The 19,807-nt window shown below is 34.8% G+C and overlaps 1 protein-coding gene across 1 annotated transcript in view; it reads left to right on the top strand.

The window, feature by feature from the left end:
- Positions 1–17,127: 17,127 nt before the first annotated feature.
- Positions 17,128–19,807, top strand: part of LOC131079690 (sister chromatid cohesion protein SCC4) — a 147,938-nt gene continuing 145,258 nt past the window's right edge. The window contains exon 1 of the mRNA XM_058017713.2: positions 17,128–17,656. Coding sequence (XP_057873696.1) covers positions 17,444–17,656 — 213 coding nt within the window. The 5' untranslated portion in view covers positions 17,128–17,443. The remainder of the gene's footprint in view (positions 17,657–19,807) is intronic.

Raw genomic sequence — 19,807 nt, 5'->3', positions numbered from 1 at the left:
TAAACTATTCTTGAAACCAAACGAAGCTCAACAAGATAACATACTTTTCAATATTTTATTATGTTGCACAGTTAATCTTATTGAATAATGTATATTGAATTTTAATTGTAGGGTCTAACAGAGCCAACATGAACAACAACATCACAAGTTGCTGGGTATAATGAACTCCCATATTGTCTTGTATGTACACTAACAATATGAGTTGCTTCTAGTGTTGATATCTACAGTGGGACTGCAAAAGTTATGAATATGCCTCGTCCTTGTAGGTTTTTTTTATTACTTGTCATTTTATTTAGCATTTTGTTACTTCGTGAATGAGATGTTTTCAGATGTCTATTCCATGAATACCTCTCTATTGTATGCTTCATGATCTCGTTTCTGATTCAACTCTTTATATGTCCTAAAATTATATGAGCCTAATAGCTTCTACTCTTTTTGATAGTTTGGTAGCTCTGAACAATGGCTCCTTCGAAGAAGCGTGATCCTTGTAATTTTGGTCTTCCATGATGTGAAAAAGAGGTTATGTTATGAATAATGGTCCAAATGATTTAGTTATTTCTTATTATGTTGAGTATGAGTAAATTTGGGCTTCCTTGACTATGGTCACTATTTTGTACCAACTATTGTCATTTAGTGTGATTTGAGCATGGACTTCAAGTAATCATGAGGGTTGAAACAATATTCAAGTGTTAGGGGGTGCGTGGCCTTGACCAAGGGATGAAAGTATTGGGAAAGTACAAGTGATTCATGTATAGATCAATGTATCATTCACCTATTAATTCCTAGCAACATTCTCAAATAAACAAGAAAAGAGGTATGTTGAGTGCATATATACATTTTATGTTGCCATGATATAAGTAAGATATCAAACATGTAACTTAGATTGATTTGCACTTTCATTCATAAATATTAGATGTTCCTTGTGGATTTTTGAAAGCATAATGTCTCGTTGATTTCAATAGCTTTATTGCACGTACTCTTTTCAGCATGAAACTCCACTCATTGAGGTCTCTTACTAAATGCAAGTCAGTTATCCTATCAATGATGATACGTTTTGCATGCATTTTATGGGGAAATCATATTAATAGCTATGGTTGGGTTGTTAATTGTTTTGTGAAAATACATACAAGTAGATTGGGACATTAGAGTTATAAACACCATAAATTGTGTTTGAGACCATTGTCCTAATTGTAACAATCAACCACCATTGGCCCAAGGCCACACCAACACCATTGTGACACCAAGGTTTGTGCATACTGGTGTAAGGGCTACTCTTAGGACATTTCATTACCATTACATATACACACCTAGTGGGGTTTCCAAACACAACTTGTTTGAGTAGGCAGTATCACTGGTAAACTTGTGATTGTCACAATTGGTACCCTTAGGAGAGTCATTAATATTTGGTCTATGACACTTTTTTATGGCTTCTAAATGCTTCTATGGGGTGTGTAGGGGTCCCACACATCTCTTCCGACATTCCATCCAAGGCACTTCACTCTCACCTATCTTATATTCCACTTTCTCTATGTTGCTATCCCAGATGTCCGATACATCTTGTTAACATTGCTTTGATAACTCCAAATTCATATCTAAGCTCATCCTAAGGTAACATGTTCATAGTCAATCAATAAGCTTTCTCTATGTGATTTCAAGTAAGATATTGATCTATATAGTTAATTTTGTGATTGATTTGAGGGATACATCCATTGTCAAACCTTAAGAAAATTTTGTTCCATATTCTAGAATTATTTTGTTTTAATTCTCACTGAGTAATTTTGAATAATAATAAAGTGGTGTCTATCCTTGTATTTCAATGACAAAAGATCAGTTATTTGAATAAATACATATAAACATAAAATATATTTTTCAAATCTTATCTATTAAAATTAAATATATATAACGATACCATATTATACATATCCCCATTTATATAATGAACAATACAAACTTCTTTACACTATTATATATCCATTATAGCTGATAATGCTTACCAAAAACAAGAAAGATAAGAGTTTATATGTTGAACCTTTCTTAAATAGATATGGTTGCAAATTGATTTGATATATTATGTATAACAAATTGCTATAATCGAATTTTTGTGCTATACTCTTGGATCCAATACTCATGATTTTGAATTTTAGATAGCATGCCTCACTAGATTACTTTGTGTTGGCATTACAATAGAAAGGAGATTGTTGGCATTTCAATAAGGATATTGAGAAGGTTGTTGGAGATTATTGATATAACTGAAGAAGGATGATTATTGTCTTAATAATATTATTTTGTCATTGATGTCAAGAAATTGATTTTCTGATTTAGTATGATGTTGCCATATCTTGAGAAGTATGTTTTGATGAGTATTAAGAGGTCGGTAAGTAACACAGAAAGAATGTGATAATGAAGGGGAGAAATAAGTTATTCAATGGGCAACTATTACTGAGTTAGACAATGATGAGATCATGTTGTTTTGATTGTTTTGATATCCTACATATGTTGTTGATTATAAGTTTAATACTATACTATGTCACCGAGCAAAGAACCTAGTCGGTAAACCCTAAGGTTATCGATATCGGTTAAAGAAGGCAGAATGTCTACTGAGTGAAGTTTAATATTAATCGAGTAACAACCGAGTAATAATAGAATGCATTGGATGAATAAAAGCATTATTTAATGAAGGATGCTGATGAGTTGGAGTTGATCAGATGATTGGTATGTCGCACAAGAAGTTTGTTAAGGATCTACGACAATCAAAAATCAAGAGGAAGATCTACATCACAGATTGAACAACAATAACCTAGCACAAGTTCCAAGGAAGGAATGCAAGTTCCAAGGTGAGGTAAAACATTTTTCAGATCGAAGGATACATTGAACCTAGTCAAGTTTGATGATCTGATGGCTAAGATTGATCATGGGAAATGTGATCAAGGAGATTAAGCAGTTAGAAAATGTTTATAAGTAAGGAATTGTTGATGAACAATGCAAGCGGGCAAATGTATGCACAATGATGCTACAATAATGTTCACCGAGCACAGAAGCTTGAAGATCTGATTGAAGAACAGATTGAGAAGCCCAGCAAGCCCAACAAGGGACAAGATAAGTCTTATGACAAAATTGTTTTGAGCACATAGAATCTGCTTTAGCATTTCAGATGTGAAGTTGCAGATATATTTTATTACTATTATTTATTTGTAAGTGACAAGAAATCTCTTAACCGAGTGGACTTCGCAGTCTTATTTGTAAACCCTCTAACAAGGTAACATTCTAAATGAGTGTTTGAAATCCTTTGACAAAGTCACTTCTAACAAAGTGCTAGACTCTAACAAGTCTGAGGGAAATCTCTTAACCGGGTCACATCTAGCAATGTGTTTGTAATTTGTAACTGGATTAAGCTTTTAACCGAGCACACTCTAGAAGGGTATACTTCTTAGTGGGTCCAAAATCCCACAGTGGTTTTTCCCTATTTGGGTTTCCACATCAAATCTGGTGTTAAATGTGTTATGATGTTTTTAAGTGTATCTGTTTATGAGTATTCAATGATTTACAGTCATAGTTGCATATCAGTAAAGGCTACGGAGGTTGAATCTCTTGAATATATTGTATAGTGAAGTTTTTATGATTCACCCCCCACCCCCCCTCTCATCTTAATTAACACTTTGGACTATAGGTGTAGATTCATTGTGGTTTATGCTAAAAGAATTCAAACAATTGTACATAGTTTATGGGTAACTTCACTTAAGAAACTCATGTCTCATCTCAATTATGTTCAATTACATTGTCAATTTGAAGATTTGGTCAAGTTTGAGGTAGGAACTCAAATTTATCCTTTGTTTTTCAATTGAATTGATTTTAGTTTGTTGCAAATGAATTGTTGAGTGAATTAAAGTATTCTTCCAATTTAAATCTCTCCATTTGGATGATTATATGATTTGTATGAACCAAATTTGGAAATTACGAGTATATATGAGGTTATGTTGTTCAATTCTATTTGGGATGTTGAAATGACAAATCGAGGGAGTATTGTATTGTTGAGTTGATTAGAATCAAAAGGCTAATCTTGTATTTTCATTTTATGCACTTTGAAATTCCAGGGTTTTTGAGGTCCATTAGTTAAGGGTGTTTGTCTTGGTCCCGTAGACTATTTAGTCTCGTGCACGACATTACAATCTTTCATTCATTCATTCAACAATGGTAATTGGCCTCATGACTGGTTTTTGGTCCAAACTTGGGAATTATTGAAAAGTGGTATTTGATGATTTTGAGATGATATTCTATTATGGAATCATGATAACATATATGTGAATTTTGATAAGGAATCAATTGAGATCTGTTCTCTTGGTGTTGTGCCCAATTGAGTATGTCTTGCTTATGTATAAAAATGGCATTTTGCAATTGAGATGATTTGATGTATTTGAGATGTCTTGCATTTAGATATGGCATGAGCTTAGTCCTAGAGTGAGACTAGGGAGTGGCTCCCACTCGTGTCCCTCATCTGAAAGTGGTACGCTTGGCATTTGTGTTTGGGGATTTTTGTAATCAAGTGATAACATAACAATAGACTTGGGTTAAAACAAATAACAAGAAAATTGGTTCCTTGAGCACGCCTTGAGGGCTATCACAACACCAAGGGTGTTTTGGGAAGACATGCTCACACATGGAGCGTTGGGACTTGTGCAAAGAGTCATGCCCATTCACACAAGGATTATGTTATCATTGTTCTTGTTCACATGAGAGAATGCTTGGTTCCATATGGTTTGTCCCCATGTAGCACATACGATGAAAGGCATGCCTGCACATGAAGCGTTGGGACTTGTGCAAAGAGACATACCCGCTCATGTAGCATAGGGATTGTGTGATTATCGTTCTCATCTGTATGAGAGAATGCTTGGTTGCATATGGTGCATCCCCATGAGCACATACAATGAAAGGCAAGCCCGCACATGGAGCATTGGGACTTGTGCAAAGAGACATACGATGACACTTCCTCCACTGCACTCTAGAATCTAATTCCTTATGTAGTTTTAAAGTAGTGACCCTATGTGGATCCATGACTTGGTGTCATCCTTCTCTATTGATGTTGCATTGTATTGTTCCATTACTTGTTTCATGTATGCATCGTGTATGGCATGTGTGAGCCTACCATCCCCCTTGTATACTTTGATTGACTATTTGGAACTATCTCCAAAAGCATGATGGGGTGGACCTAAGGGTTCCATGTGGTTAGGTGGCATTCAAAACCACCATTTGGGACTGATGGACTCAATTCGTGATCACCTCGAAGAGCACTTCCACCTCCCTCAACACATGTTCTTTCTCTTTCATCTATTCTTGCAAGTTGCAATTCAAATGTATATTGAAATAAGCATTGTAATCATTGATGATATGTATATTAAACACTCCAAGTGGAGATTGATGTAATTGAACATAATTGATATGATCTATGCTAACTTCACTTAAGTATATTACGAGCCCATAACCCATAGGTCCCAAGATCAATTTCATAACTAGAAAATAAGATATCTAAATGAGTTGAAATTTTTTAGGAGTAAACATGTGGGCATGTTGAACTATACAGGGGGAGAGATGACCTTTAAATTTTTATTTTTTTATACCAAAATTTAAATTCAAATACCCTAGTTACTTAAACAAAAGAATGGTTGGAACTATTTTATATCAAGTGTTTTGTGGGTGGTCATAATGCATTTATGTTTTCTTTTAAGATGCTAGCAACATTATTTTTAGTACTATCTTTAGCTATTGTACTTTTCTATTGGACTCGATCAACCCAATAACCTTGTACATGTGATTTATTTTATTAAAAAGGATATTCATGTAGTCAGGAATGCATGATTATCGTCTTTGAATATATGTTGAATATATAATAACGAGTGACTACTTAGTATGAGATATATACATGTCATTCAATAGGTATATGCCATGTATTGACATAGGATGACACTTTATATGAGATTATCAATTTGGGATATACTTATAAGAAATATGTGCATATATAGTAGATAAATTCATTTCATGTATATATATAGTAGATAAGTTTTGGTAGCTCCCAAAACTTAGATAAGGTAGATAAAGTCATTTCATCTCCCTGATTGGCTTTAAAGGCTCTTGTATTTGGGTTAGCTAATTCCCTATCAACACCATTTTTAATAGGTTTACCAGTACTCAATGGTTCATACAGTCCTCTTAGGAGTTGGACCATCTCAACCATGGTGCACCTGATTATATTAGCTTCAAACCTATGCCCCCTATTGGTAGTTGATGGGGATAGAATATCATTCGTTGTACATATCAAAAAGGTGTGCTTTACGTCTAGATAATAATTATTTTATTTTATTTTTAAATAATTTTTTGTCGACATTACGACGGAGACTAAGCTTTCCACCGACAATGGAATCGTCGGACCAACAACGTTCTCGTCGATGCAAAGTTTCTAGAATCTGTTGAAACTCCAACTCAAACTACACAAACATTCAACGAGGATGATGTATATCCAATGACACTTCCTTGTTGTACGGTCGTTGATGCATATTAATGGACCAATGACAAAACCGTCGGACAAACAACATTCCTGTCGGTGCAAAGTTTGAGACTTCCATAGACATTCCGACACAATCTAAACAAACATCCGACGAGGATGCTGTATGTTCGACGACTTTTTTGATCGGAAGAGCGATCATGCCTACTGTCGGCAAAGTCCATGGGGTCGTCGTACTTCTGACGGTCAAAGGCATCATCGACAAGTCCGACGACGAGTTTTCAATGACTACTTTTATCGGTAGTCCGACGATGAGTTTTTGCAATTCCGACAATCGGTCGTCGGAAATTAGCCCCGAATGTACTAGTGAGTCCATCTATGGATGGTTTGATTTCATCATGGTGTTATGGAATTAGTGCATCTTCATTATTCACATTGTGGATATTTGAGTAATAGCCACAAAGATTAAATTTGAAGAAGTATGCAAAATAGGAAGTGAATTAGAGGCCTGAGATTTGATATTGAGCATTTAAAAATAATTTAAGAGGTAGTATGTTGGAAGGGAAAGTTGAAAATAATATTTTGCACACCATAATGAGACAAAATTTTGATAAGCATACAAAGGGTAAGTCTTATTGTGATGGTGATTTTACTCCAGGGAATATAACACAACTACAAGGTAGTAATTTTTATTTTTACTTGTAGGCCAAGGTATTTGTAGAGGAGAGGTTAAATGTATCCATCAGAAATATTTTATCAAGTAAAATGCACCTATAAGAAGGATAATGCAAATGCATATAAGACAATGTAAGTTGTAAACTAGAGGAATGTAGACCAGATAAAGGGGACAAAATTATTTTGGAAAGGATGAAGTGTTGAATGCAAAAAAAATCTCACCAAATGATAAAATTATTCATGTGAAAATAAAATTATGAAAAGATGCTACAGTTATTTCATTTTATTTAGTGGGTTCAAATATGGATTAAAATGTTTTTTTTTCATAAGGAAAAAATAGAGTATGGTAAATGTGAAATATCTTTCATGGGAAAAGGCAAATAAAAGGAAAATAAGACAAGTTTATTAGTTGTATATCAAAGACAAAGAAAAAGCTAAAAAGAGGGGGAAGAAATAAAAAAGATCTCATAAACAATTTTGGGAGATGGACTTCTATTTATTCTCCTTCTTTCTCATTTGTAAAGGTTCTGAAACTTGGTATTATGCAAGGCATAACAGGGATGTGCATAGTTTTTGAGTCACAGTCTGAATATGTAATATGTAGAAGTTTGATTTTATCAACAAATGTTAGCTAGTTTATGTTGTTCTAATGTTACTATCATGGAATTCTCTCCATGTTGTACTCATTTACTTCATATGAACTTGAAATATCAAGGATATTCCAGTTTGTCATCACAATTTTCCTGTGATTGTATTGTATATATGTGGGTTTCCTTTAAGGAAGGAATTAAATGTTGCATATAAACTTATAAACTATTGTGGGTTTAAGAGCACAATTAGGATTTGTAAGTAGAATTTCATGGTAATATTAAAGGATTTGTTGTTGCAAGGCATCAACATGTTTTGAATACACTAGCTAAATCTATTTTGTTGATAGGGTTTCTTTTGTTGTTATATATTTGACCCTTTGGCCCAATGTTAGGCACAAATCTATGAAGAGCATAGTGTATTTCCAAAATAATCACTTAACCTGATGACTTTCATTTCATGTTTTATTGGATTTTATAAATTATGGTGATTACAATGTTCTCCATGCAAGTTACTAAAGATTTATCAAGATTTGAGTCAATGTTGAGTGATAATTTGTGTTTCTTGGCATATAGTTGGTGAGAACAATATATGTTTAAGGAAACATCTTGTTAGGTTTATGTATGAGTCTTTGGCGTTGTTAATAGGGCTACCCCCCTTAGGTTTAATAGAGCCTAAAGTGTAGAGGAAATATGTGTTTTTTGTTAGTTGGACAAGTCCAGTGTTAGAATTGATCATAAGGCCTAGCTAGTCTTTAAATTTTAACATTTTGTTGATTTGGGAACCAACAATAACCACTAAAACCACCAAGGAAAGAAAAATAACTATTACCAGCTAGGTTATCAAGTGCCTGATCAATAAATGGTAAAGGAAAGTAATCCTTATTAGAGGCCTTATTTAATAATCTATAATCCACACAGACACATCACTTTGAATTTTTCTTAGAGACAATAACCAATGGAGAAACCCATTGATTGTCAAAAATCATATAAATGAACCCTACTTGTAATAGTTTCTCTATTTCTTGTTTAACAAAATCTCTAAGAGTTGGATTGATTCTTCCTTGACCTTGTCTCACAGGTTTAATTTCCTCAGTGTAAATATGATGAGTACAAATAGACGGGTGAACTCATCTCGTGTCCTTGCATTCCCAAACAAATGCTTCTATATGTTTTTCTAGTGTTTTCTTAAATTCTTCTTCTTGCATGAGAAGCAAAGATGAGTTAAAAAAGAGGTTTATTCCCTGATATTCACTCTTTCCATTAGATGGATATCCTATAATTGTATTGAGAGGACACAAGTGTAACTTCGCTTGATGTAGAGTCTTCTTACAACTTTCTTTATCAACATTCTCAATAAAAGGACACTCTTCTTCAATGTAGCCTGATTTTCCAGAAATGATATTGAAACCTTCCCCTTGTTTCACATACTCTTCATATTCCTCAACATGTTTTGATAAAGTAACCATGCCTAGCTCAACCACTCCATCTCCTTCTAATTATATTTCCTGATCAACCCAAAATTGAGTATCAAAATGGAAAGTCGGTTTAGTTGGAGGATAAAGTGACAACTCCTTTTGTTTTTGACAATTAGAGATAGTCATACTTCTAGGATTACAATCTATTAATGTTGTTGTAGTTGCTAGTCAAGGTCTTCCTAGTATGATTGGATATCCTAATTCTTTCTTCCTTTCCTTGAGCATTAAAAAGTCATCTGGATAGTCCCATGCATCAATCATAATTGTTACGTCCTCCAAGAACCTTCAGGTTTGGCAATAGATTGATCTACTAACTGAAGCATAATTGTTGTGAGCTGCACACATGTCATTCCAAATATTTATTAATGTCAGTTGTAATAACATTGATAGTTTATCCCAAATCAATCAGTACATTGGTTATCTGAACTCCTCCTATGCTCATAGTAATCATAGGACTTCTGGGGTCACTGTATTTTTGAGGAAGTAATCTCCCTAACAATACATCAGTGAGCTTAGTTCCTACCTAGATTGTAGAAAGAAATTTCCTTTTTGTCCATGGTGTTTTTATATAAAGTGACTTAACCAATTGGTTAAAATCTTTGGTATGTCCTTGATAACTTGTAACAAGGGTATCTCTATATTTATCTTTTTTAGTTCACGAAGGAGTTGAGAATCTGCCATGTCGATATGATCAGGCCGGGAGGCGTTATAAGCTACTTAGCTTGGTTTAAAACACTGGGGATAAGGTGCTTTATCAGTAACTTCCTTAACATAAATAGAACTTTGATATTTTTCCTAAGACTCCTCCTTCTTCTCCCCCTCCTTGTCTAAAACATCATGTTTAGAAGGAACATTATGATTCCTTAATTGAATATCATCAACTTTTATTACATTTAGACCAGGAGGATCTTAGAATCAACATTAAATGCTTGTTGAGGATGATTGATCTTTGGATTTGGAGTTGGCTATGTTGGCATTTGTGGTTGATTCACTTGCTCATTAATAGAATTGGGTCTAGTGTTAAGTGGTGGAGGTTGTCCCCAGGGTCGTTTTGTCCCTTGATTCTACTGAGGTTAAAATTTTGATTGGTTTTGTTGCTATGGTGGTTGATTGGGCTGCCACTGTGGTTGCCATAGCGGTTGGTTTCATTTTGGACTAATCCATTCTAGAGGTCCCCAATATGTAGGAGGCGGTTGCATTGTAAATGGAGGGGTCCATTGATTTTCATTTTTCCATTGATTTTAATTCCAATTGTTTCTAGGGCCATATTGTCTTGGATAAGAATTAACCTTGAATTTTGAGGTCTTTGTCCAACATAATTAAGCTCTTCTTCCACTATGGGAGGTTTCTTCGAATGGCTCTTAATCTCTGGTAAGATATTACAAGAGCTTGTTGCATGACGTTTCTCACAATTTTCATAGAGATCAATTTGATTCAATGGACATTACCTCAAAAGATGTTTTCCCCTACATTTCAAATAGTAAATGGCTAAGTGTTCGGTATTCTTCTTAACTACTTGAGTATTAAGATGGAGGAGTGTATTAGTTTTTCAAGCTTTGCATTTCATCCATTACTTGAGGTGTATTGGGAGTTAAGGCTTTGTTCCTTCTAGAGTCCCCATTCCCAATTCTAACTTTAGAATAGTTTCCACACATATCAATAATATCCTCCAAAGAAAGATTATTGATATCTCCTTTTCCCATCAAATTCAAAGCTTCTCTAGAATAAACAACAATTCCCCTTAAGAAAATTGTTTAACTGATCTCATTATACAACCCATTAGCACATCTTTTGTGTACAAGCTAAAACCTATCGACATAATCTTCCAAACTTTTATCTTCCATTTGCTTTATTCGAAACAATTAATCCTTCCTATCTCTCGCTTGACAATAATCTTGATACTTATCCAAATATACAATTTCCATCTCTTACCATGTTAAGATTGAACCGACACCTAAACCCATAAACCATCGTAATGTTGACTCTTTCAGAGTAGAGGGAAACAATTTCAACTTCTGGTTATTAAATGTATAATCATAAGTTTGACAACGAACTTTAAACTTAGAGAGGAACTCATAGAGATCTTCATAAATTTTTCCTCTAAAGGTAGGTAAAACAGAGGGTGAAATATTCTTCATAGGGGGCTCGTCATCTCGTACATTCAAATTAATAAGATATGAGAATGTCCTATTTGGTGGAGGTCCTTTAGCTACTACATGCTCACCCATTTTTTCATCTTGTTGCTCAAACCATTCTTGTTGTTCTTCAGATGTTTCAAAGCCTTGAGATTGCACTTGATCAATATAATAATGCCTTGGAAGGAATCTTCCAAAAGGATCTATATGTCCTCTCATCAATAACTTAACATACTTATCCTTATCAACACTAAGGCTTCAAACTTTGGTAGCCAAATCTTTTAGTTCCTTGAAAACGACGCCAAAAATGATGGACGAGGCCATTGACATCACAACTCAAATTATTTAATTTATCATTTATCAAACTGAATGTGTCTCGGAGTTGTATGCGATAAGGATGTATTCAAGTTGGGGGGGGGGGGGGGGTGTTGCACTAAAAATAGTGACTCACACTTCGGTCATGCTCCATCAGGAGGTCTTGGGATCCACTTATAAAAACTAAGTTCTACACTAAGGGTGTTGTTCTAATATGGTAGGATTTGAAACTTAGAATGCTTAAGTTATCCTAAGAAGAAAATTTGGCGATTTTAGTTCAATCTAGGCATAAATTAATTAAGATCAATTCATGGAATTTTTCAGCTATAAATGAAATTAAATTTAATCTATAACACATAAAATTCAATTTCTATTCCACTTTGTTGAAAATGAAATTTACTTTATGCTTGCAGAGAATTAAAATACTATTATAAAGAAAATTTAAAGTAAAACTAAATCCCATGAATTAACTCAATAAAACTTCTATCTAGTTTCCACTTCCAACACCATTGTTACTCACTATTAGAATCAGAAAAATACAATGCATTTATCAATTGAATTATTATAAGAATTTAAACTAAGTTAATGACACATAAATCTAAACATTCATTAAAAGAACCAATTAACTTTAAAGACTACTAAATTGGAAATGATTTCCAAATGATAGTTACGAACTAAAAATGATTTTTGATTTTTAATTTTAAATATAAAACTTGTTGAAAGGAACATGACTGAAAAATAAATAAAAGACAAACAAAAATAACACAAGATCACCTTCATTTAGTTGAGCGGCCTCTGCTCTTCCTCTGGTGGGATCTTTCAACATTTAGATTCAGATCAACTTCCAACTTGCATTCAAATTGACTCCTAGGAAGGAGCAAAATAGAGTTTGGAAATTACAAGGCTGAATGAATTAACAATACTAAAAATTGATGAATGACTAAATATTTCCTACTAAGAACAGATGGATATATAAGCATATCCTTATTTGAATTTCAAATGATGTGTTACCTGCCTAGATGAGTAATGGATGCAAACTAAACTATAGAAAACTCAATGTCTTTAATTACAATGCTTTATTTTAGTGTTGATGAAACTAGAAGTTTCATAGACAATCGATGAAGTTGAACTAGAGAGAACCGTTGCATCACCCAGTTGGAGCAACCAAGAGCATGATCAAGAGTTTCACGTTGCTGGATAGAAAGTTCATGGTTTCACGCCTTGAAACAACCTTTTCAAACACCCGAAATAATATCTAGGAAATTAGGACAAGAACATAACAACAAAGATTTTGGATAACAGTTGTTTCTTCATTAATTTAATCATTGAAGTAATGCATTCAATACAAAAGATCACTTCTAATATATATCTTCTTGTGTAGCGTAAAAATGGAATCGGGTAGGCAAAGACTTAATTCCACTCTCATCCACACATTGGAATATGAAAGAGCTTAAGGAGATGATTCACTTTGACTACTTCTTGCAAGAGAGAGTCAAGGAATGTCTTTAGGGTTTCTATTCCTTTGATACTATGAAGAGGAAATGTGCAAAATGCAATGCAATGATCAACTACGGTAGGAGATAAACAAATATGCGAATGTAAACTGAAAACATTGAAGCTTGCAGATCTAAAACTGAGACATTGAATATAGAGCAGGGAGGGGAATTCAAATGTGCACCTGTCACTGGAATTTGAGTTTAACTGAGTAGGACCAGGGTGCCACGCCTTGGTCCTTGATATCGTAAAGAGTCGTTCTTCTAGAAATTGTTGCTTGAGAGTCTCCATTATTGAATTGCCAAAAAAAAGAGAAAAATATAGAGGACCAGGGCTTGGTATTGGACTAGGGTGCTACACCCTGGTCTCAGAAAATTGATATTTGCCCTTGATCTTGAGTTTGTACCTGTGTGTCTTGTCAGTTTCAAAGATCGTGCATTTGTTGGATTCCTATACCTACACGTGCAATTGGGAAAATGGTGTCTAGGTGGTTATATAGGGTTTTACCTTAGTCAAATCCCTTGTTTTGGTGATTTCCACCTCCATAAATAGCCAATGTAATATTGAAAAAGTGTGTGTGCTAGAACCTTGCGTGTATGCAAAATCCTCAATGTAAATCTAGAGTTCTACCCTACGCTTAGAGAGTAAACCCTAAATGAATGCAAATGTAAATGTGAATGCTTCAAATCTCAAATGTAATAATGAATCTAAAGAATGAATGTAAATCTGAAAATAAGTGTTTATGAAGCTCATACAAAGATCTAAAAATAACATGAAACCTTTCCAAATCCTAAGGGAGAGATACAAGCCAATCAATAATTGGTGATCTCCTATCATTCTTTAATATCTTCAAATCTTCAATTGATGATGAAATTGGTTGATGTAGACTTGATAGATGCTTGATTTGCTAATTGAAGACTTCATATAAACCTGCACTTTCGCTTCACAAGAGACTCCTTCAATTGCTAGTTGTTGGATCCCTTGAATGAGGAAAGGAAAGGCTATATGTATGAAACCCTAACTTTGTTTTTGATCATAGGTCGACCTAGAAATGTTATTTTTTTGCACCAAGTCGGATTTAAACATTATAATACCGCCAAAACATGATCTCGAAATTTGGGGAGGAAAAGTAGGGACCAATGTGAATCACATTGGTCTGACCAACTTTTTCCCAAATTTTTAGGGATGCAAGGTATCGTGATTATAAGGTGATTCCCAGGAGGATGTGACGATTTGAGATGTTTTGATATGCAAAATTGGGCCTTGAAGGTCGGAATAGGACATAATTAGGGCTTTTGATGAATTAATTAATCAAAAGAATAAAATAAAAAGGGGCACACTTAGGATTAAGAGCCCAATTTTATGATGTGTGGAGGGTAAAAGAAGACTTTAGATTTAATTAAATTAATTAATTAAATGCTTAAAGGGAATTTAAAATGCAACATGAAAACACACTAAGGTGGGTGCTAAACCTAAGCGTGGAATTGTACCACCCAATTAAGGGCGTACAATTTACAATGCTACACTTCTAATTAGTCAAATATAAGAGCAAAATAAGTAAATATGCAAGTTTATAGTCTACCACCAAACACATTAATTAACAAAATACATAGAGTTTTTAAGTGTAAACTAAGATTTAAAATATCATTTTTAAGCACTCATCAATTAATACTGAAATAGAGAGATTACATGGACATCAAGTAGCTTATGCTTGAAACCACTATCAACATATACACAAACACCCACTCTCCAAAATAGGATTCCCTACTACAAATCACCCAGAAACCGTGTACAACTATTACAAAAGCATTATTATATACTTCTAACTAAACATGTGAGTCTATCATCCAACAAATATGATCATCAACTATTACAAAAAAATACCTTTCACACACCACTTATGTCTTCAAATCCTTCCACCTCTGCATCTCACAACTGATCCAATAGTCTTCCTTACAAAAGACAAATTTCTATTTTTCCTTTCTATGATCCTCTTCGCTTATCGCTTGCTCTACTTGCTCACGGTTGCAAAGGTACTATTTGATGAGAGTCCAACCACCTTGTGCCTCTGCTCTTTGATACTCTTTATCACTATTTGCTCCCCAAACTAGAAAAAGGGCTCAATTATGTGATAAAATGTGCATCCCGAGCCCATTCTCCACTCTTGGTGATGAATCCTTCACCCAATCACACCATTGCCATAAGGGTCTCCATTCCAAATTTATGCTCTTCCCTAATACATTCTCTCATTACCTATTTCATACCCTCTTTATTGCCCCGTTTCAAGCACCAAGCAAAGAAAATAGAGGCCACATTCATGTTTGTATAATATTTTAACTCAAAGTTCATATACTTCTCCCCTATAAACTTGTCAACAATCCTTGAGAAATGTAATTCCTTAATTTTGAAGATGTTCCTCATCCTTTCTTCTAAAATCTTCCCCATGAAGGTGAGTTGTTGCTTGTTTGTTAAGAGGGAAAATTTGGCCTCCACATTGCTTCACAAAAACTCACCAAACCCCAACTCTCCTTGCATCTCACCTCCCGTGCTTCTCTCACCACCTTCCAAAAGCAATTACTTTGAAAATCTCAAAGCCTTATGATTTTAAAGCAAAGGCATCACAACTCAACCAACTTCCATCGATTCGCACGTATTGCCACCTCAAGCTATAAATACTTGCACTACCCTCATAGATCTCCCGATGACTGCATATTGCCGTCTATAATCATCCTCCACGCTACCACCTGTGCTTGTATTCTTCACACACTTGAGGAACTCTCCTCCCATTCGTTGCTTCATCACCTATGATGACACCATCGACAAGATGCAACCCTTTGAAGTCATCCCACCACTCCATCATGTTGCCATCTCTAGAAAAAACCCCCCAGTTCAATAGAATGCTGCCTCCCTATTTCCTTCAAGTTTGATATGGGAGACTTTTCAGTCTTGAAATTGAGTTAGTTTTGATTTTATAACCTTCATAAATTAGTTTAGTTTCCAATTTTGGGCTTCACCCTTAACAATTGAATTCATTATCACTTGGAGTTGCCCTCAAGATGAAGCTTTGTGATTGAAAGCCGGGAAGCCAGGTTAAGTGCAAGGATTGCCACTTGAGCTTTCACCTCATTGTTAGTACCTTCTTCTAACATTTGAGCACTAATTGGAAGGATGTTTCAACATCATCCCTTGCAATGCATCCCAAATCGAAGGGCCAAGATTCCCCTTAGATGCCCCATCAAAGTTGATCTTGATCCATCCTTTCTTTGGCCTTTGCCATACAACTCGCTCGTCAACATGCTTAATTAGATTGACCCAATGAGACCCTGGGCCTAAATTAATTAATTATATTATTTCAATTATTTAATTATATTATAAAAAATTATACATAATATATAATTTTATTTTTATTTACATGAAATATAAAATATAAACTACAAAATAAATATTAAATATTAGAGACAAACCCTCCAATCACATAAAACTAGACAAAGTAAAATAACTACAATGTATACCTAAAATCACATAATATCATATGTTGTTTAAGATGATGTTTCAAATAAATTAATATTTGTAAGATGATGTTTTGCTTATTTGTAAATTTTAAATATAGTATCTATAATTAGTGCACTCATTGACACCTTTAAAAAACCTTCTAAACAATTTTTTTCTCCCTCTTATAATAATTAAACAATATTAATCAATCACATTGAAGACAAAACAATGCCAAAAGACTTTTGTTTTATTAAAAAAGTTGATTTATTGAAGAAGAAGAAGAATAAATTATTTTAAGGTCCACGAGGCTAAGTTGATGAATTCCATGTTGTAAACATCTAAAGCTAGTTCAAATCTCTTCTACAATTTAAAAATAAATAAATAAAAAAAAAATAAAAAAAATATTAACATATTAAGCTTGTATAATTCAATTTTAAAATGAAAAACAAAAGGAATCACACAGAACCCAAGCTAAACCCATTGTGAATGCATTTAAGATTTTCCAGAAAAGAAGTGGGAAATGTCTCAGGTTCCCAAATTTTTCCATTGCGAGCATACGTTATACATAAATGCTTACACAAAACTGTCTGGGTTCGAATCTACTCAAAGCAATTTGCGCGCAACTCTTCAGTTCAACTCCATCTAATTTTTTGGCCATCAGTTCAACTCCATCTAATTTTCTGGCTATCCGCTCAAGTCTAAGGCACTCACAAATATCGATACCTCGGAATTACTACATATCAGAAAGCGCGTTAATTAAGGCATTCGTTGAAAATGGAGGCCGTTGCAGAGGGTTTGTGGGGTTTGGCAGAGGAATTTGAAGAAAAAGGCAACATTGGCCCGGCTGTTAAATGCCTGGAAGCTATTTGCCAAAGCCAGGTCTCTTTTCTTCCAATTATTGAAGTGAAAACTCGCCTGCGCATTGCAACGCTCTTGTTGAATTACACCGACAATGTCACGCATGCAAAAATGCACTTGGAGCGCGCGGTAAGTGCTAAATTGTTCCTATTGTTTATTTTTTTTAAGTGAATCTTTTAGTTCTGAAATTAAAAGGAAATTGAGATCTGAAATTAAAGATATTGTTATTCGACTCAATCCTCTGGCCCATAACATTTTCCACACACTGTAAAAGGTAGGGACAGATTTCTGAACTCCCTGTAACTGAAATCGGAAGACCAGTGAACTCAAAATATTGTACCATGTGCTCTTGGTAAATATCATGGTCCTGCATCCAATGGGCAATGGTCTAGTGGTAAAGCAGATGATTTGCATGAGAACTGTGCGGGTTAAAGCCATGCTGGACATACTTCCTGTCTTAAAGTGATTGTTAAAATGCAGATCACATCTGATTGAGGATGGATGCTATTCCCATGTGAACAAAATTGATACTCCTTGGACATGGCTTATAGTTCTGATTGTATTGTAGGCTTGGACTTTTCTCTCTACTCGCCTAAACATACAGGAATATCAAGGGATGTTGGGTCCCTTAATAGAGGATTTGGCCCAAATGTGTAAGCAAAATCTATAAATTTGAAACCACTTTATTGTAAGGGTGCTGACAGAAGGATGGGGGAAAATGACAGGAGATGGAAGAACTAGTGGAGAGGCATCATCTTGCTTCTGCGAAGTATTGAGTGGCTTAGTTTGCTGAAACATAAATCTCTACTGCTAAGAAAGAATGCCTAGGTGAATAAACTATGCTAAATGTAGTCATAACAGAGAAAATATGCTCAAACCGCTGTACATTTATCAAAAAAATGGTCCAATCAGGATGGATGATGAGAGCATGTTCCTTATGTTAGTGGGTTCTTCAACAAGCCTGGCCAAATCCAAACTGGTCCATGGGTTGTGATTTTGGTCCTGGTCCTTGCCTGGGGTTGGCCTCTGGTTTGATCTGGGTATGTTTGGACACATACGTGGGCCGGCACAGAGGCATGGGGTGAACCCAGGGGAATCTGCTTTAGACCCAAAAAGCTAATGAAGATAAAAGTTCTAAAAGGGAAAAACAACCTAACTGTAACTAGGGCCTTCTGTAGTCTTGATTGAGGATGAGGGGTACAAGGCTGCTGCACAGTGTCATTTGAATGGTCCAGTTACAGTTAGGGTTTTTTAAACAAACCAGCTGATGACATTGATGTTCTTGATGAAGAGCAAAACTGATTTCTATTGATTTTACATGTACGTATGCATTGATACAAACTATATATATATATATATATATATATATATATATGTATAGTCACCAGGAGATGGGGATACTTGGAGATGCCAGATACTATACCGATATTGGTACGGCTAATTTTAAAAAATAGGAGATGGGGGTGCTTGGAGATGCCGATTTAAAAAAAAAAATATAATTTAATAATTTCCAGAAAATATCATGACATAGAATTTTGAAAACAAGAACAATAAATTAGTCATACAAGAATAGTAAACAGTGAAGGCAATTTCTCTTTAAACCATTACAATTGATAGGAAATAAGTCACACAACTGTTTGTGTCCCTCTGAAAAAGTCTACACTGTCAGTATTTCCGATCACTATAACTTTGCATGGATTTGTATCATCCAAAATATCAACATGAGACATTATGTAGGCTTATTTTCTTTATTTGCCTTCCTTTTTTTAACGTGTCTTGCCCTAAGTTTTCTGGCGGGAGATGTCAATTTCTAGTCAGGATACTTCGGAGATGGCGGCCAAAATGATGGAGATGTGTCTCCGTCTCTGAGACGCATCTTAGGGGTTGGAGACACACATATATGATTGATAAGTGCTACCATTGGGTAGCTCCCATTGCATTAATATCATAGAGAAAAATGCATTGACTTGTAAGAGAGGGGAAACATTAGTGCATTGGAGTTTTGAGAGATATCAAGAAGCAAAGCCCCGTAGAGCTCTCAGCAACTTGAACAATTTGTTCCAATAAGAACAAATCACCATGCATGCTAACAAAAAAGTTGAGAGTCTCCATATTCTTTTGTTCTAGTCTGCCCTTGAATAGTTTAAATGCATTAGTGGTAATTTTGTTTTGTTTGATGACGTTGATGTTGAAAATCCCAGCAATGAGGCCATCATTATGGAGAATGTCCATTGAGGAAATAGCTTGATTTGCACTCTCTAGCAAGTTCGTTTGCAAGAG

This window comes from Cryptomeria japonica, chromosome 9 (assembly GCF_030272615.1).
Source record: "Cryptomeria japonica chromosome 9, Sugi_1.0, whole genome shotgun sequence".
NCBI classification, from domain to species: Eukaryota; Viridiplantae; Streptophyta; class Pinopsida; order Cupressales; family Cupressaceae; genus Cryptomeria; species Cryptomeria japonica.
The sequence above is the reverse complement of the archived record's forward strand: the minus strand, read 5'-3'. Positions and strand labels throughout refer to the sequence as shown.